Source organism: Phocoena sinus, chromosome 1 (assembly GCF_008692025.1).
Source record: "Phocoena sinus isolate mPhoSin1 chromosome 1, mPhoSin1.pri, whole genome shotgun sequence".
In the NCBI taxonomy this organism is placed as follows: domain Eukaryota; kingdom Metazoa; phylum Chordata; class Mammalia; order Artiodactyla; family Phocoenidae; genus Phocoena; species Phocoena sinus.
Window position 1 is genome coordinate 561486 of NC_045763.1, and position 27838 is coordinate 589323.

General features: G+C 62.3%; 2 protein-coding genes across 3 annotated transcripts; one reads left to right on the top strand and one right to left on the bottom strand.

The window, feature by feature from the left end:
- Positions 1 to 4666: 4666 nt before the first annotated feature.
- On the top strand, positions 4667 to 21066 carry LOC116742869 (ATPase family AAA domain-containing protein 3). The gene is made up of 16 exons (XM_032610710.1): positions 4667 to 4975; positions 7490 to 7566; positions 8186 to 8287; positions 8406 to 8465; positions 8938 to 9007; positions 9221 to 9386; positions 9556 to 9625; positions 10002 to 10157; positions 10670 to 10726; positions 10906 to 11031; positions 11228 to 11352; positions 11989 to 12040; positions 12346 to 12416; positions 13221 to 13388; positions 14450 to 14558; positions 20274 to 21066. The coding sequence occupies exons 1-16, from the start codon at positions 4774 to 4776 to the stop codon at positions 20421 to 20423; spliced, it is 1761 nt and encodes a 586-aa protein (XP_032466601.1). The 5' UTR covers positions 4667 to 4773; the 3' UTR covers positions 20424 to 21066.
- Positions 21067 to 21139: 73 nt separating this feature from the next.
- TMEM240 (transmembrane protein 240) lies at positions 21140 to 26901 on the bottom strand. Of its 2 annotated transcripts, XM_032610797.1 has the most exons (4): positions 26645 to 26901; positions 26340 to 26446; positions 21919 to 22127; positions 21140 to 21786 (listed from the first exon to the last, which is right to left on the bottom strand). In XM_032610797.1, the coding sequence occupies exons 1-4, from the start codon at positions 26699 to 26701 to the stop codon at positions 21638 to 21640; spliced, it is 522 nt and encodes a 173-aa protein (XP_032466688.1). In that variant the 5' UTR covers positions 26702 to 26901; the 3' UTR covers positions 21140 to 21637. The 2 variants fall into 2 exon arrangements, with proteins under 2 accessions (XP_032466688.1, XP_032466678.1); XM_032610787.1 differs by having other exon boundaries at positions 26340 to 26901.
- Between the last annotated feature and the right edge of the window lie 937 nt (positions 26902 to 27838).

Here is a 27838-nt window from a genome sequence, read left to right on the forward strand (position 1 = left end):
CAGGAAGGGCCATGCAAGAGTTTATGATCCACATGGCAGCCCAGGTCCACGCAGCAGGAGTGGGCCAGGCAGGGGAGGATCCTGCTGCTTCTGGGGGACCCCAAAGGGAGGCTCTTCTGGTGATGCTGGGCGGGCACAGTTCTCACACTCACGAAGGTTGCTGCTGCTTCCTAACTTGACGAGGAGAAGCTAAGGATTTCCCCAAGGCTGCATGTCACACTCATCCCGTGTGGGCTCTTCCCTGCAGCCCAGGGCTTGCCCGATGGCAGGAAGCTGCAAGGGCCAGGTAATGGACAAAGGCTGTCTGTGAGAAGGCCAGATGGCTGCTGGGTCTGGATCAGGCTTCTGGAGGTGGGTGTCCAGAAGTGGGTGGTGCAGCCACTGGTAGCTCCCTGGAGCACTAGCTGTTACCATGGCGACAGAAAGAAATGGTGTCGGGCTGCTGTGTGAGACGTGTGTCCTCACAGCCTCCTGCTGTGGTGAGGGGGCAGCTCAGGAAGCTTGAGGCTGACAGTTGTGTGTCTGTGCTTTTCTTCTGGGATGAAAAATTTTCTTCCAACGTCCATTAAAACAAAAATGCCAGTGGAAGTCATAGCTCCCCCTAGAGGTGAGTGTGGTGAGGAGGGGCCCCCGGGAGACCCTCCCCCGCAGGTCCCAGTCCTTGGGTGGGAGGTGGAGAGGGCAGGGTGTGCTTCTGGCTGCCGGCCACCGGCAGGGGCTCCCAGGCCGGAGCCCTTCTTGGGAAGGGAGAGGGCTGAGGTCTCCCAGGCAGGGGCAGGGTGGGGCGGGCGGGAACCCTGTTCACTGACATGTTCTCACCAGGAGTTAAAACTCTTGCCACTCATTGCTTATGTTTCAGAAGTGTCTGGATGCACCCATGCCAATCATATCGTCCTAGCCACAGACACTAAAGCCTCGCAGGAAGGACAGACCCCTGTGCCCACCAGCTGTGTGCACAAGCACAGGGAGAGCAGCGGGTGGCCAGCGGCTTGCCTGAACCCCTGACCACAGTGTCCACGGGAGCGGAGGCCATGACCACCCGGCTCTGGTGCCGCACGTGGGGTGCACGGCACTTCCTAGGGCAGGGGGTGAGAGCCACGAGTTTCTCAACTTGCTGTGGGCCTGGGGCCCTGGCCAGCTCCCAGTCCCGCTGCTTTGCCAGGGCCAGCCCCTACTGGACGTGAGGGTACTGGAGGCCGGTCCCAAAGGCGCCACTCCCAGCCCCTCCCAGACGACCCCCGGGCTCCATCAGTGCCACAGGGCTTGAGCGACTTGCTTCCAAGTTCTGTCCAGACTATGCAGCTGACCCTGCTCTTCCCCTGGGAAGGCAGAGGTCCCAGCTCAGCCCTTCAAGGGGCAGGCCAATGCTCACGGCCTGTCTCCTGTCCTCAGTGTGGTGTCCAGGCAGCTGAGTGCCTGTGCTGAGGGTCCCCCCACCTCGCGTGCCTCTGGGGATGGCCTGGCTGTGCTGGCCTTCTGCCGGGTGGGCCTGTCGGTCCAGCTGGTGGGGAGGTGCGGTGCAGCTCCAGGGGGGAGGAGAGAGCTGCCTGCTCGCCAACAGCAAACACAGTGCGGGGAAAATGAGGCCCTGAGGGCTCCGTGCTCCCTCCCCTCTAGCCTCTTCACCCTGGAGCCAGGAGGGGAGGGGCTGCAGGGGCCCTAGGAGAGGGCTTCGGTAGGGTGGGGACCAGCAGCCAGAGGCCCTGCCCTGGGGGCTCGGGCCCAGGGGGACCAGGCCGAGCCAGCAGCTTTTCGTTCTGCTGGACTGGGGCGCATGAGCTGGGGCTCCAGAGACTGGAACCAGCAGGTCCTTTTGGAGCCTGAAGAGAGAATGGGAGCGGAAGGGCCCCAGCTGGGTGAGGGAGAGAGATCAGCCCCTGAAGGCCCAACTGTCCTAGGAGAGCAAGACCGAAGAGTGATGCTGGGGGGCTCCAGATTCAAGTGGAAAGGCTTCTGTCCCTGGGAGACACTGGGCAGGTTGGGCAGCTGGCGCTGCAGCCTCAGTGCTGGGAAGTCCTGGGGCCTGATGGAAGGCCCCAGCTCCCCAAGGGTCTGGCCAGATGCAGGGGACTCAGGAACCACACCTGCTGCCCAGGCTCTGGGGGCAGAGTCCTCTGCACTGGGCCTGGGTGGGGCCCACTCTGCTCCTGCTGGCCTGGGCTCTCGGGGGCAGCTGTGTCCCCTCACCCTGGGCTCAAGGTCAGGCTGGAGGCCAAGCTGTCCACCTGCACCTTTAACTTCTGCAGTCTCTCCTCCAGGTCTTCAAAGCTGGAGGACTCCTTCAGAGGAAAAAAACGTCCTGTGGGGAGGGGGGATGTTGGGGGAATCCTGTCAGCAAAACAGTGCAGCATGGGCGGCTGAGAACCCCATGTTTGTCAATTAAACATGAACACGGGGCTTCCCTGGTGGCGCAGTGGTTGAGAGTCCGCCTGCTGATGCAGGGGACGCGGGTTCGTGCCCTGGCCGCTGAGCCTGCGCGTCCGGAGCCTGTGCTCTGAAACGGGAGAGGCCACAACAGTGAGAGGCTCGTGTACCGCAAAAAAAAAAAAAAGAACAAAACATGAACACGTCAGGTAGAAAGCATCATCCTAATTCCCTTTTATTAACTTAGTGTCTTTAGGAAAGCGGTGTCTGTCCTGCCTAGTGGCTTCCACCTAAGACTTTAAGGGACAAACACAAGCGGACCATTCTGTGGGCCCATTGGAAACCGGAAAGTGTGAGCAGCACCGCTGTGACGAGGGAACCCGGAAGGAACCCCTCCATCAAAGGGGGGGCGGTGCAAGCACCTAAATCTTAAGATTTCTGTTTTTTAAGCCAAGTTAAACGAAACTGACTTTTTTGTGAAACTGACTTTAAAATATGTTTATTTATTTATTTGACTGCCCTGGGTCTTAGTTGCAGCGCGTGGGATCTTTTGTTTGTTTTAGTTGCAGCCTGCGGAATCTTTAGTTGCGGCATGCGGGATCTTTATTTTTAAATAATTTTTATTATTATTACTTTTTAATTTTTTGTTATTTTTTAATTGATTGTGGCTGCGCTGGGTCTTCGTTGCAGCATGCGGGCTCTGTGTTGTGGCATGCAGGCTCAGTAGTTGGGGTATGTAGGGTCTTAGTTCCCCGACCAAGGATCCAACCCAGGCCCCCTGCATTGGGAGCATGGAGTCTTAACTGCTGGACCATCAGGCAAGTCCCTGAAACTGACTTTTTAAACGCAGAGCTTTATTTTCAATTATTCCTTGTCATACAAAAGTACACAAGCTTTCCAAATGCTGGCCTGTGGATGGAGCTAGAGAGTTGCCTGTGACCCAGGACCTCACTTCTCTTACCCATTTCTTCTTTATCCAGCAAAGCCAGCCCGTAGTTCTATTGGTTGTATGGTTTGTGGCTGGTCTGTAGAGGCCTTGATGATGGCCAATGAGGGACATCTTTGGTTTTTCTCTTGATTTGGGGAAACGAAACAAACAACAAACCCCAGACAGAATTATCTTAGAATTTTTTTTTTTCCTATTTTTCTTCAGGCTTAAGATTAAGACTGTTTTCAATCTAGTGGAGAAACTCCGTATAATACTGGGAACTCAACAAATTACATCAGGGAAAGAACGCAGGGGCAACTTGGATTTTGGCCCAAGAAGCAAACTCTGCTAACTTTGGACACTGGGTTCTAGAGCAACGCTGGCCTCTGTCCATCCTTGTCTCCCTCTGCCCCAGGCGGTCCAGCCTGCACCTTGGTCCCTGAAGCAGGCACGTGGCCTCTGGGGGTTCCCAAGGAGAAACCTCACCAGGCAGAGACCAGAGCCAGGACCCCTGGGCCTTGAGGAGCTCTCCTTCCGCGACGGCGCCCTCTGTGGGGCCTCGGGGGCTCTGCCGTCCCATACTTCTGGGGTTGCAGAGCTCTGTCCCCTCCCTTGGGAGCCACTTTACCTACAACCACGGACCGCTGAGTTTTGTTGTGACGCCGAAGAGGAGGCTCGGGAGAGCCCTTCATTCTACTGACGGTTGCGGGAGATTGGCCGGGGCCGCGCTTCCGCTCTTCCATCATCTCCGTAGCACTGACTGTATGCGCTAGCACCGAGACCCACTAAGCACCGGGCCGGCTTGCCCCGCGCCGGACACGCCCGGCCCGTAGGGCGGTTTGCTCTGCGCTGGACACGGCCAGCCCGTGCTCCGCTGTCCGAGGGGGCCGCTCAGCCCGCGGCGCCGGCGCCTGCTCTTGGGCCCGGTCCCCGGACCCCCGACCCCGCGCCCGCCCCGGGCGGGGTCCTCCCCCGCCTATCGGCCGCCTCCCACACTCTTCCTCTCGTAGGCCTCTCCCTCGGTCGGGACGCCGCGCATCAAGTGGCCTCGGCTCCAGCACTGGCTTCTCTGCGGCCCCGGGGGCCGGAACTCTGTGGGCGCCCATAGCAACGGGGCCAGTGTCGTTGCCACGCGGAAATGACGAACCCAAGGGCGCGCACGCGCCCAGACCCTCAATTTCGTCCCTGACCAACCCCGGTCACCTGGCACCTCGCCCCGCCCCCTGACGGCCTACCCGCCCCCCCCGCCGAGCCAGCTCCTGCAATCGCTGCAGCGATGCCGTGACGTCACGGTCCTCGCAGCCAATCCGAGGGCCGCTCGGGGGGGCATGGACCTCACGCGCATCCGTCGCCCTGGAGGAAGGGCCCCCGCCGCGCCTGCGCAGTCTCTGCCGCCGGCTCGAGGCGCGTGGACCGTGCTCTGCGTCGCGCGCGTCCGCACGGCTACGGGTTCCGGCGGCGGCGCGTGGAGCTCGCGAGACATGTCGTGGCTCTTCGGCATCAAGGGCCCCAAGGGCGAAGGCGCGGGGCCGCCGCTTCCGCTGCCGCCCGTGCAGCCCGGGGCCGAGGGCGGCGGGGACCGCGGCGCGGGGGACCGGCCTGCGCCCAAGGACAAATGGAGCAACTTCGACCCGACGGGCCTGGAGCGCGCGGCCAAGGCGGCACGCGAGCTGGAGCATTCGCGTGAGTGCGGGGGTTGGGCGCGGGGAGGGCGGCCGGGCGGCGGGCTCGGGGGCACGGTGGCCCTTGGTGGTCTGAGGGATCGAGCGGCGAGTGGCCGTCGGGGGGAAACCGGTCTCCAGCGGTAAGCCAGCCGGAGCCACCCTGCGTGCAGGGAGGTTCGGGATCCCCTGATTCTCTGGCATCTTCCCAGTTGCCACGCGTCCTTCAAGTGGGGAAACCGGTGCCGAGGGGACTCAGAGGGTACAGGCAGCAGCTGGCAGGGCTGCACCCTGGTCTCCAGTTACCGCCTCTTGCCGTCTCCACGTGGAACGGCCAAGGGTGGCCAGGTAGGGGAGCCGTCCGTGGTGGTTGCTTGGCAGTTTTCCGCCTAAGAAGGGAAATGTGTTTGAGGGGCGTTGGTCTTAAGGGAAATAAAGCACATTTGCATTTATCGTTGGAAAAGGTTAACGTTCAGGTAGGCGAGGTCTATAAAGCAACAGATCAAGCAGCCCTGGGCCAGTTGATGACCTTCCCTGCACTGGCTGCCCCAGAGCTCTTGCCCCAGGACGTTCTCCATCTGGGTCCCCAGAGCCTTGGCCTCTGCTCCCCCATTTCCCCACCAAGCAGCATCTCCTGCAGAGTCCCCAGCTACCACCACCTAGAAGCATGGTCCACCCCGCTGGCCTCCACATCCGGTGATACTGTCTCAAGTGCGGACTCTACGTCATTTTTGTTCCTGCCATCTTTCCTGGCTTTTTTGCTGGCCGATGGGGGAGGTTTCACCCTGGGCTGCCGCCCCTTCTGTCCCCAAACCCTCCTTCCCAGGGTGCCCGAGCCCCTTCTGTCCTTAGCCCCTCTGCAGGCCTGTTGTCTGGAGATGCTCCCAGTTCACAGCCAGAGTGCCTGCCCTGGTTGGCCTGTACCTGCTCTTGTTCACCTCACTGCCCTCTCCACGCAAACCAGAGACGTCCCCAGCTGCTTCTTACAGCCTGACCACCGTCTGTGTCCTTCGGGGCCCAGTCTGACGCTACCCAGTTCCCCAGGTTTCCCAGGCCCTCCTTGGACGCCAGAGCAGCACATTGGCCTTGAGCTGTGTGCTCCACGCACGTACAGGGTGCCTGCCTGTGGTGGGTGCAGTTAACGTGGCGGCTCGCACATCTCAGTGTAGGACGACTTCGAGGTGACAGTCATCATTGTCAGCACTGAGGTCGTAGCTTGTGATTAGGGGGGCTCACGGGTGCCTGTGCTGAGCGATTTACGTGCTTTCTCCACCTCACTCCACGGGTCGGGGGAGGGAGCGCCCTGCTCCATTGGCAGGCAAGGTGCTCGGAGCAGTCAGCCTACCTGTCAAAGGTCACGGCGTGAGTAAGCAGGCCAGCTGCAGGTCCTCCCCAAACTCTGAAGCCAAACCACGAGCCCCAGCCTACCTCAGCCCTAGAGCTTCCACCACATGCCTAACACGTGCTTGGAGCCAGCGAGCCCCAGGGGTTACGCTGCAGTCAGTGATGCAGGTGCTGCAGCTTGGGGTCCTGGGGTCTGCAGCTTACCCTGAAGGCCTCAAAAAATAAGACAGATTGTGGTGGGGGGGTAGAAGGGTGGACGTGTGGGCAGCAACCTGGGAGCGTGGTAGCATCAGGGAGGTGGGCTCATGGGGTCCCAACCTTCTCTCCGTGCCTTTATGTGTTAGAAAGTTTTCGTAGTGAAGCGTGGCGCACAGGAGAACTCTGTCATCACGGATCTATTAGAGAGGCCCGACGTGCAGGCTTTGTTAGCAAGGAGAGTACCGGATACCCACATATCTCCACATGTGACTTCCCCTGATGAAGAGAATACGTCTGGAAGTTGTCACTCACACACACACGTGTTTCTAACATGTGGCCTGTGAAGAGCTGTCAGCCTGTGTGTATCGGCTTCGTTCTGGGTTTGGGTTTTTTTTTTTTAACATTTATTTATTTGGCTGCACCAGGTCTCAGTTGCCGCGGGTGAACTCGTAGTTGTGACATGTAGGATCTGGTTCCCTGACCAGGGACCTAGACCCCTGCACTGGGAGCACAGGGTCTTAGCCCCTGGACCACCAGGGAAGTCCCTTCTTCCTGGTTTAATCCTCGTTTGCCCCTTACGTTCTTGCCTGCCTGCGCTCGCCTGTCTGTGAATCAGTAACAGGTATCAGAGGCTCAGGAAAAACGTTCGCACTGGAAAAATAAAGGACGTTCTAGCCACAGGCTTGCTTTTTGTTTAATGGGGAAACGACCACCATGTTGACCCTCCTGCTGTCAACAGGCGGGCGGGGGACAGCCTCTCTGATGGAACCCTTTGGAGTGTGACAGTCCCCGAGGGGCAGACCTCGCACACGCTTTCCGCTGGGGATGGAGCATACACAGGTGGCCCTTGGAGGGATGGGTGGCTGAGCAGGTCCGACCAGGGTGGCCACGCGTGTGCTCAGGTCGAGGTGGGCTGTGGTGTCCCTGAGCAGCCCCTGGCACTCGTGAACACTCGCCCGGTGTCCTGAAGCCCACACACCTGCCCCCGCTGCAGGACACGCCAAGGAGGCGCTGAGTCTGGCACAGATGCAGGAGCAGACGCTTCAGCTGGAACATCAGGCGAAGCTCAAGGTGAGTGTGGGTGTGGTGCTGGCAGAGGTGGGCTGCAGCCCCGAGGCTGAGGGGCCCCCGGACAGACAGAACGTGGGCGGTGGGTGCAGCACCTCCCTCTAGGATTTGAGGGAAGCGGGGATCAAAGACAGGTGTGCGGCCTGAGTTTTGTACAGAACTATCTGGAAGGGCAGATGTGGGTGAGGAGGCTGGTCTCCCCGAGGGGGGACGCCTGCCGTCACTCTGAGCACGTAGTGAGCGAGTGTAGGAAAAGCACAGGCTCTGCCCTCCACCACGGGCTGTTGTAAAGCGAATCGGAAAGCAAGCACGTGGCATAAGTGCAGCGGAAACGGTGTGGGGGGCTGGGGGAGTGACAGGCACCCCAGGAGACCGTCTGGCTGCTTTGGGGCCTGGCCCTGTCCGTTTTCCTGGCTTCTCTCTGCCTGTGGGTCTGGGTCCTCCCGGGCCTAGGTGAGGCTACAGCTGAGCACCCACAGGCCTGTGGGGTGCAGACCAGGCTGCATCCCTGCCCAGGGGCTGCACAGGCTGTCCGGCTCCTTTGGAGCCCACGCAGGGGAGGGGTGTCAGGGCGGGAGGCCTGGCCGGGCCCTGGGCTCAGGGCGGCTGGTGTGTCGCGCAGGAGTATGAGGCCGCCGTGGAGCAGCTGAAGGGCGAGCAGGTCCGGGTGCAGGCCGAGGAGCGGAGGAAGACTCTGAGTGAGGAGACGCGGCAGCACCAGGCCGTAAGGCGGCGGGGGTGGGGCACGCGGGGCGCTCCTCGGGTCCCGCGCCCGCCGAGTCCCACCCTGGACCGTGGCTTCTGTGCCCGGGCCGTGTGCACACCGCCCTTTCCCTCCCTAGAGGGCCCAGTACCAGGACAAGCTGTCCCGGCAGCGCTACGAGGACCAGCTGAAGCAGCAGGTGAACTCTGCCCAGCCGCCTGTCTTCCCTGAGGGCGTGGGCATCCCTTGGGGCGGGTAGGGGCCAGAGGCTGGGGTCCGCCCGGTAGTAACCACTGCGTTGGAGGGGTGGGGATCTGCCCGCGCCGCCCCGAGGGTCTCCCGGGTGGGACCCTGACTGACGGGTCTGTGGGGGGCATTCAAACGTCGAGCCTATTGTGGGCACTTTAGTTTTTAAATTAAACAGTCCAGCAAAAAGCCTGTTTTGTGAGGACAGCTGTGGGTCAGGGCTGCCCTGAGGCCGAGCTAGGCTGGCGGCCGTGGCTCCTGCCTCGGGCCATGCAGCCTGCAGGCCATAAGGTGACCGTCCCATGGGGTAGGAGCCCCCGGGGCGATGGGGACATCTCTGAGGCCAGAGCAGCTAACCTGTTGGTGTGATATTGACCGTTTCCTAATCTCGAAGCCCTTCCCTTTCCCTTGTGGCTCCTTTTCAGCAACTTCTCAACGAGGAGAACTTACGGAAGCAGGAGGAGTCCGTGCAGAAGCAGGAGGCCCTGCGGCGAGGTAGGGCCCTGGCCTGGGAGCTCACGGGCCAAGGGCCACGGGCCTTGCTTCAGGCCCTGTGCTTCCCAAGCAGCGTGAAGCAGCGGGCGCGCTGAGACCCTTGGGAGAGGGGGGTGGGGGGGTACCCGGGGGATACCCTGTGCTTGCGCTTCATCCTGGGTCGGGGGGCCACGGGCCTCGGGATGAGCGCTGCTCCCCGCTCTCCCTGGGCAGCCACCGTGGAGCGGGAGATGGAGCTTCGGCACAAGAACGAGATGCTGCGGGTGGAGGCTGAGGCGCGTGCCCGGGCCAAGGCTGAGCGCGACAATGCTGACATCACCCGTGAGCAGATCCGCCTGAAGGCTGCTGAGCAGCGCCAGACCATCCTGGAGTCCATCAGGTGAGGCCGTGCCCAGCGGGCATCCTCTCGCCCCTTCCCCCGAGCAGGCACCCCACTACTCCCCTGGCCGGTCCTTCTGCGGTGACCTTTGGGGCTGACCTTGGAGCCTGGGCTAGGCGCACGGGCACAGCCCGATTCCTTCCCAGTCATGCCACTGCTTCCCCTACAGGATGGCTGGCACCGTGTTTGGTGAAGGATTCCAGGCCTTTGTGACAGACTGGGACAAAGTGACAGCCACGGTAAACAACGCTGCCGTTTTCCTTGCGGTCTGTGTCACGTGTTGGGGTCTCTGCTGGCCGTGAGAGGCGCCTGGCGCTCTGAGCGTTCATAGACCTACGGCTGAGGCGGTCGCTGCCCCCGCGCCCCCCACTGCCACTGGAAAACCACAAGTGACGCAGCCTTTGGGTTTGGGGCGCTCGGAACAGCTCAGTGTTGGCCCTGGTGGGGCTGGGAGGAGGGTGTGGGAGGGGTGCCAGGCGTCCGTTTCATCTCCACACCAGTGCCTGCCCTTTGGAAAGGTACTGGTGGGGCCCGGCTGAGACTCAGGGAGCTGGTGGGGGAGCCCCAAGACTGCCGGGGATGGGGTGGGCGCCACCTGCTTCTGCCCTGTTCCAGGTGGCTGGGCTGACGCTGCTGGCCGTTGGCATCTATTCCGCCAAGAACGCCACGTCGGCCATAGGGCGCTACGTGGAGACCCGGCTGGGGAAGCCGTCCCTGGTGCGGGAGACCTCGCGAATCACGGTGCTGGAGCTGCTGCGGCACCCTGTGCAGGTGACCGCGGGCCCCCTGGGTCCGGGTGGCCTTACAGCCGAGTCGCACACGTGGGCCCTTCTCCCCTTTTTACCCAATGCTGCCCCGTTCCCCTGCTCACAGATTTGCATTTGGCTTTCTCTTCCTGACGCTATTCCTCTGGCCCTGTGGCGTCAGCACTGGGGGGACCCTCACGCCAGTCCGCTCCATCCCTCTGTGGGTCTGTGGGCATGACCGTCCCCCTGGGTGGACTGGAGGTTGTATACAAATTTCTGGGGCTTCAGCAAGCCATCTACCCATAAGATAAGTCGCTGGAAGCAGCCCTGTGTCGGCTGCCTTCCTCGAGGGGAGCCAGGCTTCCTGCCTGGCACGGGTGCTGTGCACCCACGGGCGGTGCTGTGGGCCGTTGCTAGAGGTCAGTGTCGCCGACAGTCTCCCCTGCCGGCCTTCTCCAGGACGGCTGGTAATGCGTGTTCTGGGGTGGCTGCGCCGTGGGCACCGCCGTTGACCCTGATACCCCCCGCGCCCCGCAGGTCAGCAGGCGGCTCCTCAGTAAGCCTCAGGATGCATTGGAGGGCGTCGTCCTCAGCGTAAGTGGGGCTGCCTATCCCTGGGACCTTCCCGCCCGGGCGGGGCTGCTCGACCTTCCTGGAGTCCGGTTTGCTGGCTGAGCCCCAGCCAGGGAGAGGCGGCCTCTCGCACTGACCCAGGCACTCAGGAGGGATGGACTCAGCGGCAGAGCGTCCCCAAACCTCGTGTCCCCTGGCAGCCCAGCCTGGAGGCTCGCGTGCGGGACATCGCCATTGCCACGAGGAACACCAGGAAGAACAGGAGTGTGTACCGGAACATCCTCATGTACGGGCCACCTGGGACGGGCAAGACACTGTTTGCCAAGGTGAGGGCACAGTAGCTGGGGGTTATGGAGTCTCACTTACTGGGGAGAGGTGCCGTGGGCGGGGGACACGTGGGAGGCAGCCCCTGCCCAGCTCTTCCAGGAAGGGTGTCTCCCCACACGCGGTCTGGTCCCCAGCGACCGGGGCGGTGGGCTGGAGAGCAGACGGAGCAGGCATTAAAGTGCCTTTCCCACCCAGAAACTCGCGCTGCACTCAGGCATGGACTACGCCATCATGACGGGTGGGGATGTGGCCCCCATGGGGCGGGACGGCGTGACCGCCATGCACAAGGTCTTTGACTGGGCCAACACCAGCCGGCGAGGGTGAGCTGGGTGCCTCCTGGGTGGCCCTGGGGCTCCTGCTGGGAAGGGGGGTTGGTGACTTTCCCCACAGCCTGTCCCCAAGGTCCGGGAGCCTCTTGGTCCCAGAGGCTTTCTTTTATTTTATTTTTGGCTGCGTTAGGTCTTCGTTGCCGCACGTGGGCTTTCTCTAGTTGTGGCGAGCGGGGGCTGCTCTTCGTTGTGGTGTGTGGGCTTCTCATTGTGGTGGCTTCTCTTGTTGCGGAGCACGGGCTCTAGGCGCGTGGGCTTCAGTGGTTGTGGCACGTGGGCTCAGTAGTTGTGGCTCGCGGGCTGTAGAGCACAGGCTCAGTAGTTGTGGTGCACGGGCTTAGTTGCTCCACGGCACGTGGGATCTTCCCGGACCAGGGCCCGAACCCGTGTCCCGTGCATTGGCAGGCGGATTCTTAACCACTGCGCCACCAGGGAGGCCCAGTCCCGGAGACTTTAAAATGTTTAAGACAAGGGGTTACCAGCCTATCTTTAGTTACTTTCTCGTGACACTGGCACTTGACACGCCCCGGTCTGCGGCCAAGGTCTGGGCCCCGGTGGGGGCAGTGCAAAGCTCGGGCTTCCCACGGGGCCGTGCCCTGCCCGCCTCACGCGGCCCTGCCCTTGCAGCCTCCTGCTCTTCGTGGACGAAGCAGATGCGTTTCTCAGGAAGCGGGCGACTGTGAGTGTCTGGAGGCCGCCCTCTGGCCTGGGGAGCGGGCAGGGCGGGCGGCCTGGGCCGCGGCGTCTGCACTTCCTGGGAAGGTCACCGGGAACCTGCTCCTCAGCTGCGCTTTCTTCGTCCATTTTGTTTGAAAAGTGGAAGTTCAGCGCCTTCGGAGTCAAGCTTCGGCCTTCGAACTTAGATTCATTCTGTCGTGGACGAGCGGGGGTTGCGCCTTTCTGCGGAGGCTTTCCTTAGCGCCCCCCGTGGCTGCTTATAGCACTCCGGCGTGCGCACCTGACACTGGACTTCTGTCTCTGCAGGAGAAGATCAGTGAGGACCTCAGGGCCACCCTGAACGCGTTCCTGCACCGGACAGGCCAGCACAGCAGCAAGTGAGGAGAGCCCATGTGCGGGGGCCGTGGCACTGCCTCAGCTCACGCGGCTGCTGCGGGGCAGCCGACCGAGCAGGCTCACGCCTGACCCACGTGGCCGGACGCAGTGGGACGGCCCGTTGGGCGCCGTGGGGCGTCTGTGGAGCTGCGGAGACAATGTGCTGGGGTCTCTGAGGAAGAGCCGAGGGGCACAGACTCGTCCACAGGCTACTGCCCTTGGCTCAGGCCCTGGGCATTTCCGGCTGCCCATGAGAGGCATTGTCAGGGGCTCACCCCACAGCCAGGGGCCCCAGGTTGCAGGTTGCCCTAGGATTGGGCTGGCCCTTCTGGGCCCCCTAATCCCACTCCTCCAGGTGGGTGAGGCCCCTCCAGCCCCTTGCCCGCTGGTGGCATCTAGCCCTGCCAGTCAGCCAACGTGGCTACCACGCCAGACTCACTGGCCTTGCCTGCTGTAGCTGCTGCCAGTGGAGACCGTACCCCCACTGAGACCCCCAGGGGTGTGTCGAGTTCCTGCTGAGTTGGCACGTCTGCTTAGCTGAGCCCCAGGCTTCAAGACCCCAGCACTTGGTGTGGGAGGGGCAGGGGTCTGTCTCAGACCTGGGTCCCTGGGTCCCCGTCCCTCTTGCACACAGGGAGGCTTCCATGGCTGGGCCACCAGTCGGGGAGAGGCATGAGCTGGGGCAAGACAGGGAGGGATGGGAGGCAGAGGGCAGCGCCGGTGCGGCGGGGTCTTGCGTGTGAGGACGCCGCGTGGCGGGTTCTGCTGGCCCCGAGCCCTGAGCTCTTGCCGTGTGCTGGCTGCAGGTTCATGCTGGTCCTGGCCACCAACCAGCCCGAGCAGCTTGACTGGGCCATCAACGACCGCATCGGCGAGATGGTCGGCTTTGACCTGCCGCGGCGAGAGGCGCGGGAGCGCCTGGTGAGACTGTATTTTGACAAGTATGTTCTTAAACCAGCCACAGAAGGAAAGCAGTAAGTGTCCCGCCACCACGGCCGCTCCCCGCCCGTGCCCCTGCCCCTGGGTTTCACGTGTGGGGTCATGATCGCCCATCACTGGAGGCCTTGCTGCCCCATCCTGCCTTTGAAATGCTCAGATCCAGGCCACAGTCAGGCTCTGGCAGTGGCGGGCTGTGCCGGCCCATTTCTGGCCTCGCTGAGCCTCCCTCTGGGGCCCCTCCCCAGCACACAGCGGGACACACCAGGCCGGGGGTGCCCTCCCTGCTCGTCCAGGCTCTCTCTCACTGTTGTCGGGAGCGTTCCAGATAAGCCAGCGCTGGTCTATTTGTAACCCTCTCCGGGGACCAGCTCTCAGCCCCACCGACCTGGTTCCCGCCTGGCGCTGCTGAGCTGTCTTCTGTTCTGCGGCGGGCTTTGCCTGCCCCTGCCACCCGTCTCTCAGCTGCCCCCAAGCTCTCTTATCTGGGTCTCTTTTTCCTTTTGCCCCTGGCTGGCCCCAGTCCCCCACCTCCACACCCTACTCCAGCTCCCGATGGCACGTCCTAGCCCAGCTGCAGCCTGGACACTGCATGTAGCCTGAGGTTCTGAGGACTTTTCACAGGAGTCTGAGCGGGCTCTCTTGGGCCTTCAGCCAGGCCTGACTGGGCCTGGCATCCGCCTGCGGGGGCGGGATTAGGAGTTCGGCCGCTGTCTGAGTGCTGGGCGGGGTCCCTGCCCCCAGGCAGGCGGTGGAGCTGGGAACAGGCCCCCAGAGCTCCTCCGTTCTCCCACGTTCTGAGCGGCCCCACGGCTGCCCCTGAGCGCAGCATGTGCCCCACCCGGGCCCCGTCTTGGGTTCCACGAGGAAGGGACATATGCCCAGCAGGGTAGGAAGGTGGAACGGCCAGACCTGGCCCCAGCAGTGGACGTTGGCAGGGGGTAGCTCATTAAAGTGAGGGGGTCGGACGTGTCCCGCCTGGGGTTTCCCAGCACAGGCTCCTGCTCTCCGTCTGTGTGGGAGCCTGGGTCCCTCACGGGCCTCTGCTCTGGCCCGGGTCCTGTGGGTGCCCAGGCATCACTTGGGAACTCTTTACCAGGCGCTTGAAGCTGGCCCAGTTTGATTACGGGAAGAAGTGCTCAGAGATCGCACAGCTGACGGAGGGCATGTCGGGCCGGGAGATCTCCCAGCTTGCTGTGGCGTGGCAGGTGAGCTGGGGATGCACCCCGCAGGCCAGAGCCCGACCGAGCCAGGGACCCTCAGAGTTGTCGAGAGGTGACTGGGCTGGCACCTGCCCCTCCCCCCCCCCAGGGTGTTTCTGAGTGATTTTCTGCACAGACGTGACTTGATGCCCTCCCTTCCCGCCACCACCCTCTGCCCCCCGCAGCAGGGAGAGTGGGCCGGGGCCGTCCGTGGCTTCGCGCGTTACGGTCCTTCCCGGTGTCATTCTGGCCCGGGTCAGGCGTGGCCCTCTCAAATCAGCAGCGTGTCCAGTGGTCGTCAAGCTCAGGGTCTTAGGAACCCGGGCTTTGTCCCAAGCTGGGGCCCAGGACAGTTGGCACAGCAAACTGCAGACGGGTGGAGGGTCCGGGGGACACTGCCTGGGCCAGGGATGGAGCACCGTGAGCTGTCGGTGGGCTCATCCGAGGGCGTAGGACGTGAGGAGCCGGGAGGCGACTGACCTGATGAGGAGTCAGGTGTCACCTTCCCAGCCCCTAGAGGCAGACTGCTGCCTTCGGGACTGTCTGCGGGGGCGTGAAGGCCTCAGGCGTTCTGGCGTTTTGGATGGGTTTGCTGAGTCCTGAGGGCCTGAGGACAGCTGGACCACGGGAGGTGATTCCATCTTCACCTTGTGGCTCAGGGCACACAGGCCAGAGCGGCCCTTGTCATTCCCAATACCCAGGCTTTCATCTGAAACATCCCGGCGGTGGTTCCATGGGTGCCCAGGGCAGGGAAGCCCATTGACTCCCAGGAGCCTTGGGTGCAGCCATTCAGAACAAGTTTCCCCATGGTCCTTGCCAGGTGGAGGGTGCTGAGTGGCTCATGTCTGTGGCCACGTGACAACCTGGCCACTGTTAACTTAGCATGAATGCTAAGTAGACATCTGCTTGGATTTGAACATCCTTGCCTAGATACACAGGGGGGCTGTATTAGTCAGAATGAACTAGGTCATGCTGTTGTAACAGACAGCCCCAGATTGCAAACTCTGTCCTCATGTGAGTCACAGGGTGCCCTGCTCCAGGCTGGCCTCACTCAGGAACCAGGCCTCACGAGGTTGGCTGTTTCCACGACCAACAGAGTGGCGAACAGGGTGTCTTAGCCTGGGCGGCCATGACAAGATGCCACAGCCAGGCGCTTGAACAGACATTCATCTCATGGTTCTGGAGGCTGGAGGTCCCAAATCAGGATGCCAGCGAGGGGGGTTCCAATGTGGGTCCGCTTCCTGGCTGCCTTCCAGCCGCTTTCTTGCTGTGTGCTTGTGCAGAGCCCTTGGGGGTATCTTCGTACAAGGACGCCAGTCCTGTAGGATCAGGCCCCACCCTTAGGACCTCACCCAACCTGAATCGCTTCCTTAGAAGCCCCATTTCCATGTGCAGCCACACTGGGGGTTAGGGCTTCAGCGTGAACTGGGGGGCGACAAAGGCTCAGTCCCAGTGGCGTCCAGTCCCAGTGGTGGGGAGCCGCCCTGGCGCACCTCCCCTCCCCCGCCCTGCCCTGCCCTCCCTGCTCGTTGGGGAACCAGGGGACAGGCCTGTGTGCATGCGTATGGGGAGCTGAGGATAGTGGCCCCCGCACGGGCATGTGAGGGTGAGCGTCTGCGTGTGGAGGCCCAGAGCCCGTGGAGGCGCTCCCTGTGTGTCCAGCCCCTGGGCAGCTGGGCCCTGGGCACGTCTGCTAGTCCCCACCCCCACCCCCGGTGAGAGAGGGCCAAAATGCCTTGGGGGTCCCACCGTCTGGGACAGGACCTGTCAGTGTGTCCCCTTGGAGTTTCTCCCCTGTGGCCCCAGGTGCACGGGGCTGGGCTGCTGTGGTGGCTCCTGCCCACCCTCCTCCCTCCAGGCTGAGCAGCCGGGGACCTGTGCACCTGCTCCCCGAAGCCCACCTGCTGGTGTCGCGTGGACCCCGCTGCAGCTGCCACCCCTGTGCGATGGTTTTGTCAGTGCAGGTCCGTGCTTCTTACCCTGCAGCTACCTATCATGGGGACCTACTGTTTTTTTTTTTTTAAACATAAAACTCATTATTTTAACTTTTTTTTTTTTTTTTTTTTTGCGGTACGCGGGCCTCTCACTGTTGTGGCCTCTCCCGTTGCGGAGCACAGGCTCTGGACGTGCAGGCTCAGCGGCCATGGCTCACGGGCCCAGCCGCTTCGCGGCATGTGGGATCTTCCCGGACCAGGGCACGAACCCGTGTCCCTTGCCTCGGCAGGCGGACTGCCAACCACTGCGCCACCAGGGAAGCCCTGGTTTCTGTTTTTTGATGGCGGCCATGGGTGTGAGGTGGTGTCTCGCTGTGCTGTTGATTCGCGCTCCCTGATGATCAGTGATGCTGAGCGTCTTGTCATGAGCCTGTTGGCCATGTGTGTGTCTTCCTTTGAGAAAGGTCTGTTCGAGTCCTTTGACCTTTTTTTAACTGGGTTGTTTGAGCTTTTCTTGTTGAATTGTAGGGGTTCTTTATGTATTCTGGATATTAACCTTGTCTCAGATAGTAGTTTGCAAACATTTTCCTCTTTTCTGCGGGTTGCCTTTTTTACTCTGTTGATAGTGTCCTTTGAAGCACAAAAGTTTTTAATTTTGATGAAGTCCAATATTTATTTTTTTTTTCTTTTGTCACCTGCTTTTACTGTCATAGCCAACAAGTCATTGCTAAATACAATGTCTGGAAGCTTCTCCCGTCTGTTTTTATCTATGAGGTTTATAGTTTGAGGTCTTATGTTTAGATCTCTGATCCATTTAGAGTTGATTTTTGTATATACGGTACAACTTTGTTCTTCTGTATATGAATACCCAGTTTTCCCAGCGCCATTTGTTGAAAAGACTGTTGTTTCCATTCAGTGATCTCAGCATCTTTGTTGGAGGTCACTTGACCATATGTGAGGGTTTATTTCTGGGCTCTTTGTTCTATTCCACTGGCCTGTGTCTGTCTTAGTGCCAGTACCACACTGTCTTGATCACTGTAGCTTTGTAGTAGATTTTAAAATCGGGATATGTGAGACTTCCAACATATTCTTATTGAAGATTGTTTTGGCTGCTTGGGGCCCCGTGAGATTGCATATGAATTTTGGGGTGGATTTTTTTTGTGTTAATTTCTGCAAAAAACATCATTGAAATTTTGATAGGGATTGCATTGAATCTGTAGATTGCGTTGGGTAGTATAACAACGTTGTCTTCCAATGCATGAACGCAGATATTTTTCTGTGTTTTCATGTCCTTAATTCTAGCAACATTTTCTAGTTTTCAGTGTACAAGGCTTTCACCTTCTTAGGTAAGGTAATTCCTAAGTATTTTATTCTTTTCAATGGTGTTGTAAATAGAATTGTTTTCTTAATTACTTTTCCAATTATTCAGTGTTACTGTGTAGAGACACAAATTGTTTTGTGCATTAATTTTGTGTCTAGCAACTTTGCTGAAGTTATTACTTAGGATTTAGTATATATAATAAGATCATATCACCTGCAGACAGTTAAGTTTACTTCTTCCTTTCCAGTCTGGATGTCTTTTATTTCTTTTTTCTGCCTGATCTGTCTACAATCTCTAGTGCTCTGTTGACTAGAAGTGATGAAAACGGGCATCCTTGCCTTGATCCTGATCTCAGAGGAAAAGCTTTCAGTCTCACCACTGAGATGACGTTTGCTGATGTTTTCTTATCTGGCTTTTATCAGGATGAGGAAGTTTCCTCGCATTCCTAGTTTATTGTTTGTTTGGCTGTGCTTCCCTGACCAGGGATCATGCCTGGGCCCTCGGCAGTGAAAGTGTGGAGTCCTAACCCCTGGACTGCCAGGGAATTCCCCCTCGTTTATTGTTTTCATCAAGAAAGGGTGTTGAATTTTGCCAAGTGTTTTCCTGTATTAATTGAGACAATCAAGTGCTTTTTGTCCTTCATTCTCTTAATTACTTGCCTAGGTTGACTTTTTTCCCTAGGTGAACCATCCTTGCACTCCAGGGAAAAAAAGCCCACGTGGTTGCGGTGTATAATCCTTTCAATACGCTACCGAGTTTGGTTGTTAGTATTTCGTTGAGCGTTTTGCATCAGTTTTCACAGAGGGTCTGGTTCTGTGTGGTGTTTTGTCTGGTTTTGGTATCAGGGTGATGCTGACCTCAGAGTGAGTAGGAAGTGTTTCTTCCTCTCCAGTGCTTGGAAGAGTTTGAGAAGGATGGGTGTTAGCTCTCCTTTAAGCTTTTTTTCAGTGAATTTTTTCTGTTTTTGAATAATTCCAGGTTCACAGAAAAGTCGCAAGGCTAGCACAGCTCCCTCCACACGGTGGCCGTCTCACCACATCCCTCAATTCCACCTCAGACGTGATCTCTCCCAGAACCCACCCAAATGCCCATGACATTCAGTCCTCCTGTCTTGGGCTTCTCTGGGCTGTGACAGTTCTCAGACGTCCCTTGTTTCTGACGATCCCGGCAGTTTTGAGGAGTCCTGTAGGACGTCCCTCGTTGGGTCTGTCTGATGGCTTTCTCATGAGTGGAATGGGATTGTGGGTTTTTGGAGGAAACCAGAGGTGAGGGCCCCTTCTGGTCACATTGTATCAGGGGGCACCAGACATCCACACGACATCACAGGGATGTTGGCCTGGATCCCCTGGTGCCCACCTGGCTTCTCTGTGGTAAAGTCGCTGCACACCCTCTACCTGCCCCTCCCCATCAGGGACCCCCTCTGGCTGCCACCCCACCTCCTCAGCTGCTTTGCAGAACTCAGGCTCCTCGCGGGAGGCCTCAGGGACGGCCCCTCCCTCTGCAGCTTCAGCCAGGCGCTGAGGACAGCCGTGTGGGGAGCAAAGTGACTGGTCATCTCGGATATTGGGAACTTGCTCCCTGTGTCCTGCGTGGACCTAGAGAGAAACATCTGGACTGGCTTGGGCTCCCTGCTCGGTGGACACTTGAGTGCACATGTCAGAGCCACAGGCTGGGTGACAGGAAGCAGATGGGGTACGGGGTCACCCAGGAGGCGTGCAGCCTGGCCAGAGGAGACCTGCCTTGGCAGCTGAAGTGCTGTGGACCACAGTGGGGCCCGATGAGCCGAACTTCGGTTACCCCGCCCACGTGCACGGCCCGGGAGCCTGGGCATCGCGGGTGCAGAGGGCCGCCGGCAGCCTGGACCGCGGCAGCCCGTGGTTCTGGGAGGACCGTCTGCAGACAGTGGGGCCCTGGGCGCTCTGCCTCTCCTGGTGTCTGCGTGGCCTGTGGTGGTTCTGTTGGCTGCTCGTTGGCCCTGAGCCCTGCTGTCCACGGGGCAGGGCCCTCCGGTCTGCGGTTGGGGGCTGGGTTGCCCCCTGACAGCGGGCCTCTGGGTTTCTCTTCTTCAAAAGCCACTGAGAAAGCCAGTGGAGCAGCCAGCACTGGCGCCAGCCGGGGGCGCGGGCAGGTCCCCGGGTTTTGCAGGGATGGCGGCTGCTCTGGGCTGCAGGGTCGCCTGCGAGCACGTGTGTGCTGCCGCGTGTCGGCGTGCGCCTCGTGCTGAGCGGCCAGGCCCCTCCTGCAGCTGAGCGCAGGCCCGGGAGAGCAGTCCACGCTTTGCCCCACCTGCCCCTGCCCCGGGGGGTGTCTCCACGGTGGGCGGCGAGTGCAGCAAGGACGGGGCTGGCCGGGCCTGGCCTACACGGGTGAGTGGTGACTGGTGGGCCCTGAGCCTCAGGCTGAGGCCCTTGCCCCACGCGGGCAGCCGCTGTGCTGCCCTGCCTCAGTGCTCTCTTCCCCTGCCAGGCCATGGCGTATGCCTCTGAGGATGGGGTCCTCACCGAGGCCATGATGGACGCCCGGGTCCAGGATGCCATCCAGCAGCACAAGCAGAAGATGCAGTGGCTGCAGGCAGAGGGGAGCCGACCCCTGCTCCCAAGCTCACAGGCCGAGTGAGCCGGGCCTGGACACCTGCAGCACGCTGACCTGGTGCCCCAGCTCCCAGCGGATGTGGTGACACCACACAGCCGCCCCCCTCCTGGCGTGTGTAACCTTCCTCTGGTCAGGCCCAGGGCGGCAGGGCAGCATTAAAGGCCTCGGCTCAGGACCAGCAGCGCGGTGCAGCCTCGAGGTGGGGTTGGTTCCCCTGACCCCGCAGCCGCCCCCAGGACACTCCTGGGAGACGTGTCCCTCCAAGCCCGGCCCAGACGGGGAGCAGGCACTGTCCGCCATGCCGGGGGCAGTGGCCAAGCTGGCAGTACAGCTTCCCAGGCAGATGCTGGCTGCTGCAGCAGTGACCAGCAGTAGGGGGCCCGGCCAAGGGAGGGGACCTGACCTTGCCCAGTCCCTCCCAGGGCCAGACCCGAGCCCACGATGAGCAGAGCTGGCCTCTGTGCAGCCCAGCTGTCCTCGGAAGGGCAGTGCCCTTGAGGTCTGTGAACCCGTAAAGCCGGGTGCCAAGAACCAGCCCAGCGACCCGCGATGGCCAAGGACGTGTGGAGCGGGGGGACTGCCCAGCCCACGGAAGGCGAAGCTCTCCCGGATTGGAATTGGGGGTCTTTTTATCCAGAATCTAATAAAAACTGACAGATACGTCTCAGTGTCTGTCTCATGGCTGATGTGCGGATCCCTGGGTCAGAGGCAAAAAGGAGAAGCAGAGGCTGGAGCTTTCTAGAGAATTTACTGACCAGCACGGGTGGGAGTCACAGTGAGGCGCCCGAGCTGGGCTGCCGCCCGCTGGGCCCGGGCCTCCCCCGGACCCCTGCCCGCGCCCCCACTGCGGGCCGCGGGCGCACACGCCTCATGCACGTGCTCCCGTGTGCAGACGTGGGCGCACCCGGCTCCCGGCCGTGCTCGCCTCCGGCAGAACCGGCTCCGGCTCCGGAAACCAGACGGACGGACGGAGAGACAGACGCGGGCGCACAGGAAGCCGCCGGTTTCCAGCGGCGGACGTGGTCCTGGGCTGGGCGGGCGGTCCCACCCGCGCCCCCGGTGCCGCTGTCCCCGCGCCCCCGCCCCGGCCCCACCCCGACCCCCTTTATAAAAAGAAGAGGAGACAGCACCTTCCGCCGGACGCGCCCGACGGCCGCGGGCGCCCTGGCCCGGGCCGGCCGTCCAGTCCCGTGAGCGTGGGCGCGGTGGCCGGCGGCCCCGCGAGTCCTGCGCGCGGCTCAGAGGTGCCGCGGGCTCGGGTGACCGTTGTGGTAGAGTTTCTGCTTCACATGCACCATGTTCCCGGCCGCCTCCTCGAACGGCCTGTGTGGCCGCCGGCCCAGCTCCCGCAGGCTGCACAGCTTGGGCAGCCAGGTCCACGAGCCGTCTGCGGGGCGGGGGGCGCGGTCAGGGCGTGGGCTGGTGGGCGGGGCCGGGAGTGGGCATGGCCTGGGCGTGGGGGAGGGCGTGGCCCCGGCGCGGACGAGGCTGTCTCCGGGTCCCCGCGCCGCGCACTCACCGTAGCGCCGGCCGGCCCTCCAGGCACGCACGGCGCAGTGCAGGACGCCGTCCATCCACACCAGGAACCAGCTGATGCAGAAGCCGAGCAGCAGCCCCAGCATGAGGTCGATCTCCTGCTTGGTGACGTTGTCTGTCACGAAGTAGTTCTCGGAGGCGTCCACCACAGACTGGTCCCCGTCGTACGGGATCACGTAGTGGACGTGGTGCCTGGGGGCGGCAGGGCGGGCTGGCACCTGTCCCGCGGGGCGGGCGGGGACCCCGCAGCAAGCTGCACCCGTTTGCCTGCAGGGGTCTTTGAAGCAGACCTTGTGGGGTGCTGAGGTCGGGAGGGGCCAGCGCACTCGCCCAGGACCCAGGTCACCAGGTGGGAGGCTGCCCGCAGGATGGGAGTGTGCGAGGTCATAGGTCAGCGTGAAGTCCAGTGGCTGGCCTCCACGCATCACCCTCCTCCCTCCTCTGCCCATCCCGGGGCTCAGAGTCAACCCTGACACGGTGACAGCACAGCGCAGGTGGAGAAGGCGTACCGGGGCGAGGGCCCAGGCGGGGTGCCCCCGCCCAGTGACAGGGTCACAGCCCGCCCGTGGGCCTGTGCCCAGAGGCCCCCACTGGCTCCTGGGGCACTGCCCCTCTGGCCTCTCCCTCCCACCCTGCAGTCACTCCGCCCTTTCCTCAGCTTCCCCTCCAAGGAAAGCCGCATGGGATGAGCCCTGCCTTGGGCCTCTGGTCTTCCTTTTGCCCCTCTGTCCCTTGCAGGAACCTCCCCTGCCGCAGTTCTCTGTGCTTGAGGCTCCGGGGCACCCCCTTAACCGTGCCCCACACAGATCCCGGCTCCTGGGACAGACCCTGGACCATGGTCTGTCCCCTGCATCCCAGCACCCACTGAGGCCTGGGCCGTTCCCCTCAGCCTCCCCTCCCTTGACAATCCAGGCGGAGGCCACACTGAACCCTCCCCACAAGGCTCCCTCTAGCCTCAGGCCTGCCTGGATCCTCTCTTCCTCCAGGAAGCCCTTTGGGCCCCACGATCCCGGGTGGGGTGGCCCTGCCCAGAGACCAGTACCCAGGGCAACAGACTCTGGGCTCCATGCCCCCCCCACCACCGACAGGAGGGCCGGGGAGAAGGAGCTGCAGGCCCTGGGTGCCCGAGGCGTGTGGGGTCCGTGCACCCTGAGCCCCCAGTCACCCTGGGGCCCCTCCTTCCCCGAAGTGCAGGAGCCACCTTGGGGTGCGCCTGCCTGGCTCCCCTCCTACCGAGCCCCTCAGCTGGCTTCTCCAACTCTCCACCCCCAGCACGTCCCCGCGGCACCCCACGTCTGCTTTGAGCTCCAGCTGCCTGCATGGCGTCTCCACGTGGGATCTACAGACACCTCAAATTTGCACCTAAAAATAGCTCCTCCCTCCCCAACCTGCTTCTCCCCATCTTCCCTCGGTTACATGTCGACACCTCTGCCTGGTCTCCAGCTGAGATGGGTCCCCGTCCCCGCCCTTGCAAATGGAAACCCCCCAGGACATCCCTGACCCCAGGCCCCTGTTGCCCGTCCATCACCGACATCCCTGTGCCAGTGGGGGCCACACACTGCTTTCCACCCCGTGGAGACAGCAGCGGGCAGGCCCCATGTCACCCCCCTCCCGCTCCCCTGGGGACTCCTGGAGCCCATCCGGCTCAGCTTGTCCAGAGTAGGTGGGGCCTCAGCCACCACGGCCCCTTGAGCAGGGGCCACCACACCTGGGTTAGTTGGAGAGGACTGCCTGACACATGGTGGCGGCCGTAGCTCACGTGGCCACAGCTCGCCAATGGCCTTTATCCATCATCAATAAGAGACGGAGAACCACTGATGAGCGCCCGGAATGCGTAGCAGCAGAGGACGCCCTTCGTCACCCTGGCCAGGCCAGGCCTCCAGCAGCTGATAACACTGAGCGTCGCCGCCATCTCCTGCCCTCCTGCCTTCCGGACCCCGACAGGGAGGGTCTTCCTCGGGACCACGACTTCCTACCCCTGGACAGGGCAGGAAACTTGAAGATGGAGTCACCGAGGAAGCCAGAAACGCCCCTGCAAGTAGGACAAGGCCAGGGCCCCGACCGCCCCGGGGGTGGGGGGTGGGGGTGGGACCTCCAGGGGCGAAAGGTCATGACCTGTGCCCCCATTGCTGTCCTAGCACCTGCCGCTCTTCCCCTGCTCCTTGCCCTCCTCCTTCCTCCAAGTCAGGCAGGCCCCGGGGTGGGGGGGGGGGCAGGTGGGGGCTCAGGTCACCCACGTGCACACGTATTTCCGTGATGTGTACATACATGTGTCCTGCCTGGGCCACGCATGTTGCATGTGTCTCCCTGAGGTCGGACGCATGTTGTGTATACACGCCGGCCACATGCACAGGACGTGGCGTGTATACCACGGACTCGGCCCATGAGCTCCACATGTGTGCATGGGCACGCTCGCCCGGGCACGAGCACGCTGCGTGTCACACGGAGACGCACGTGCGCGGGGCTTTGCGCACAGCCGTCCTCTCTGTGGGCACCGTGGCATACGCACGGGCGTGCACCCACAGACACAGCCTGCTGGCACGCACGCTTCACAGCATTTACACACGTGTCCTCTGTATGAAATTCTCCGTATCGGCATGTAGAAGGCACACAAGCGTGTGTGCGCCTTCTCTGCAAACGGGGTGTACACACAAGTAGAGTTCATTGTGGCAACATGTGTACATGGTTTGTACACAGGGGCCTGATATGCCAGACTGGACCCTGCAGACATGCACTGTGCCCACAGGGCGCACACGGGTGCTGTATATTGTGTTACACACATGTACTGCGCGCACACATGCGTGTCGTCAATATACCAGAATACTTTGTACACGGAATTTACACATCCTGTATGTAGTGATGTGTACAAAGCACACATACATGGACACACACACACACGGAAACACTCTACGCCTACAGCAGGCGTGGCTCTCGTGTTGTCTGTGTCTAAGCTGTGCACTCAGGCCTCGCTGTGGCTTGCACTCCATGGGCACTTGTTTTACACAATCCACGTGTACTCTGGACACTACACATGACCCGTACACATACCCGGAGCAAATACACTCTGAAAACACACCCTGTCTGCCCAGAAGGGCCTCAGTGTGAGGTCTTAGGCACATATGTGCAGGTCACACTGCAACAGCCCTGCACGGAAAATGGGCCTCACTAATGTTTAGGGAGCTGAACCCCGGGCCGGTGGCGGGCACACCTCCGGTCTCCGGGAGGGTCTCAGGACCCCCGCTCACACCCCCAGGCTGGGTCGGCCCAGGGAGCGTGGAGCTGACCTCCTGCCGCTCCTTGGCCTCGGGCCGTGCGCACCAGGCAGGAACACGCGGATCTCCGCGAGGGTGTGGCCGCCCAGCCAGCACTCCGGATGATTCCCGGCCAACACTCGTGAGGGCCGTTTACACGCCCATCTCCATCTGCCCTGCTGCCCATGTTCTGCTTCGACACCCGGTCTGCACACACAGGCATGTAGCATGCTTAGTGAGGCATGCAACTGTCCTGTCTCTCACACACCCGTCGCCCAGTACGTGTGCACACGTCCCTGGAGCAGCAGCACAGGGCAGGGTCAAGAACACGAGTTCCCTGCCGGCCGCACGGCCCTGGGCAAGTCTGTCTGCTCAGCCTCCGTCCCCTCTCTCGGGGCCCCAGCGTGCGTGGGGCTGAGGGGCTGCTGCGTGTACGCACATGTATATGCACAGACGGTACACACATGCGCGTCTCATGAGAAGATGTTTATTTCGTACGTGGACATACAAACATGCATGGCCAGGAAGACTCCATCACTACATGTGCACAGAATGGGGGGGGTCACACAGTGGGTGTAGGGACCTGGGCTCTCCCCTCTCTCTGTGTGACCTTGAGCAGACTCCACCCCCGGCCTCAGTTCCTCCCGTGGACAGCGAGGGGGTTGGGTCAGATGCCCCTCAAGGTAGGCCCTGCCCACCTTGACCTTCTGCTCTTCCCCCTAGCTGGCTCCCAGGAAATGTCACGGACACAGCTCAGGGCCCAGGGAGGAGGATGGTGTCCTCTGTGGGCATAGCCGTGCGCAGGATCCCTCCCGGGACACCAGGCTGGCCTGCTGCTCTCCTGGTCTCCACGCCCCGGGCCAGGAGGCCCTGGACCCGTTCTGCCCATCACCCGCGGGCCCTTTCTCTAAAGGCGATTTGGGAGGGGGTCCTACTGCCTCGGGCATGCTCCCCACTCCCGGAACACCTCTGTGCCACGGAAGCTGGCCGGTCCTTCCCCCACCCGGCCTGGCGCCAGCCTCAGCAGCCCCCACCGGCCTGGCCCAGCTGGGCCTTGCAGCCCGGCCTGCATGGCGCTCGCTGGAGCCCCAGTCGGCCCCACCTCCCCCCCACATGTGTGATCACGCGTGTGCCCCTCTGGGCGCAGACTCACCGGCCACAGTTGCAGTGGCAGACGCGGTCCTCGCCCCGCAGGTGCGGGAGGATGTAGTTGTGGAATCGGTCCAGCAGCGCGTTCATGTCCATCAAGCACGCGATGGCCTGGAAGAGCCCATGACCGGTCAGCGCCGAGGAGCGAGAGGCTGGGCCGGCGCCCCCCGGCGGGGGCCGACGCGCTGGGGATGGGGGAGCGCAGGCCGCCCGGGCCGGTAAACAAGGCGCGGGAGGGGGAGGCGGCGCGCGGGCGCGGAGGCGGGAGCGGGTGCGGGGAGCGGGCGCGCGGGAAGCCCCTCCGCTCACCATCACGATCGACGCCCCCAGAATCATGAAGATCATGGTGTTGGCGCTCATGGACATCGGGCGGGGCCGGGCCGGGCCGGAGCGCCGCCCCCCGGCCCCGGCGCCCCCCCGGCCCCGGCCCGATGCTGAGCCCCCGCCGCCTCTGCAGAGGTCAGCCCGCCGCGCACCCACCGCCGTCGGCCGGGGAGGAGGCGCGGGGCCGGCGCGGGGCAGGGGACGCGGCGCTCCCGGGGTCCTCGGCCGCCCGGCCCGCGCGCTCGCCGCGCCCGCCGCGCTCCGCTCCGCCCTCGGCTCTGCCTCCCGCTCTGCGCGCGGCGCGGCTCCGGCCCCCTCCCCCCGCGGCCTCCCCCGCGCCCGCCTCCCGGGAGGGACCTCGCCGCCCGCGGCCGCTCGCCCCCGCGACGCCGGCCGGACCCCTCCCCGGGGGCCGCAGGGCCCGCTCGCCCCCATCTGGCCAGTGCCGGCCCTGGCTGCCTGCCCAGCGCCCCCGGACCACGGGCCGCGTCCCGTCCCGACCCGCCGGGGCGATCCCGGAGAGGCCCCGGGCTTCCTTCCGCTCTCCTCCTCCCCACTTCTCAGCTGGAGGCCCCTCCTCCCCGCCCGCCCGGGGTCGCCGGGTGAGGGGCTGCGGGCAGACTGGTCAGCACCCAGCCTCCTCCGGCAAGAGGCTGCCTTTAGTGGAGGGGCCGCAGGGTCGCTGCCAGGGAGGTCACTCCGGAGCCATGGCCACATGGCACAAGGACGGGGCCCAACAAAGGCTAAAGGATCCCCTACTGCGGGGGCAGGGCCAGCGTCAGCCCCGGCTCTCCTCAGGGGTGGGCCACGAAGCTCAGAGGCCCGCGTCGTAGCCCTGATATGGCTGCCCCATGTTGCTGGGGGCTGGGGAGGGGTCATTGAGCCAGCCCACCATCCACAGGCCGGGGGACAGCACCGCCCACAGAGGAGTCCCCGGAACACCTCTGTGCCACGGAGACCAGGAGGGGTCACCAGGCGAGAGCGGTCCCCGCCCAGGGAGCAGGTACCACATCCCTCCAGAGTCCCAGTGGACGGGAGGCCCTCGGGGTGGTGCTAGAGAGCTCAGCTTGACCCACAGGCCCGGACTGCCGTCTGAGGACCCTGACGGGAGGTCCAGGCCAGACAGGGTACTCTGGATGAAGCCAGGACGACCAGCAACATCTACTGATGAGACAATGG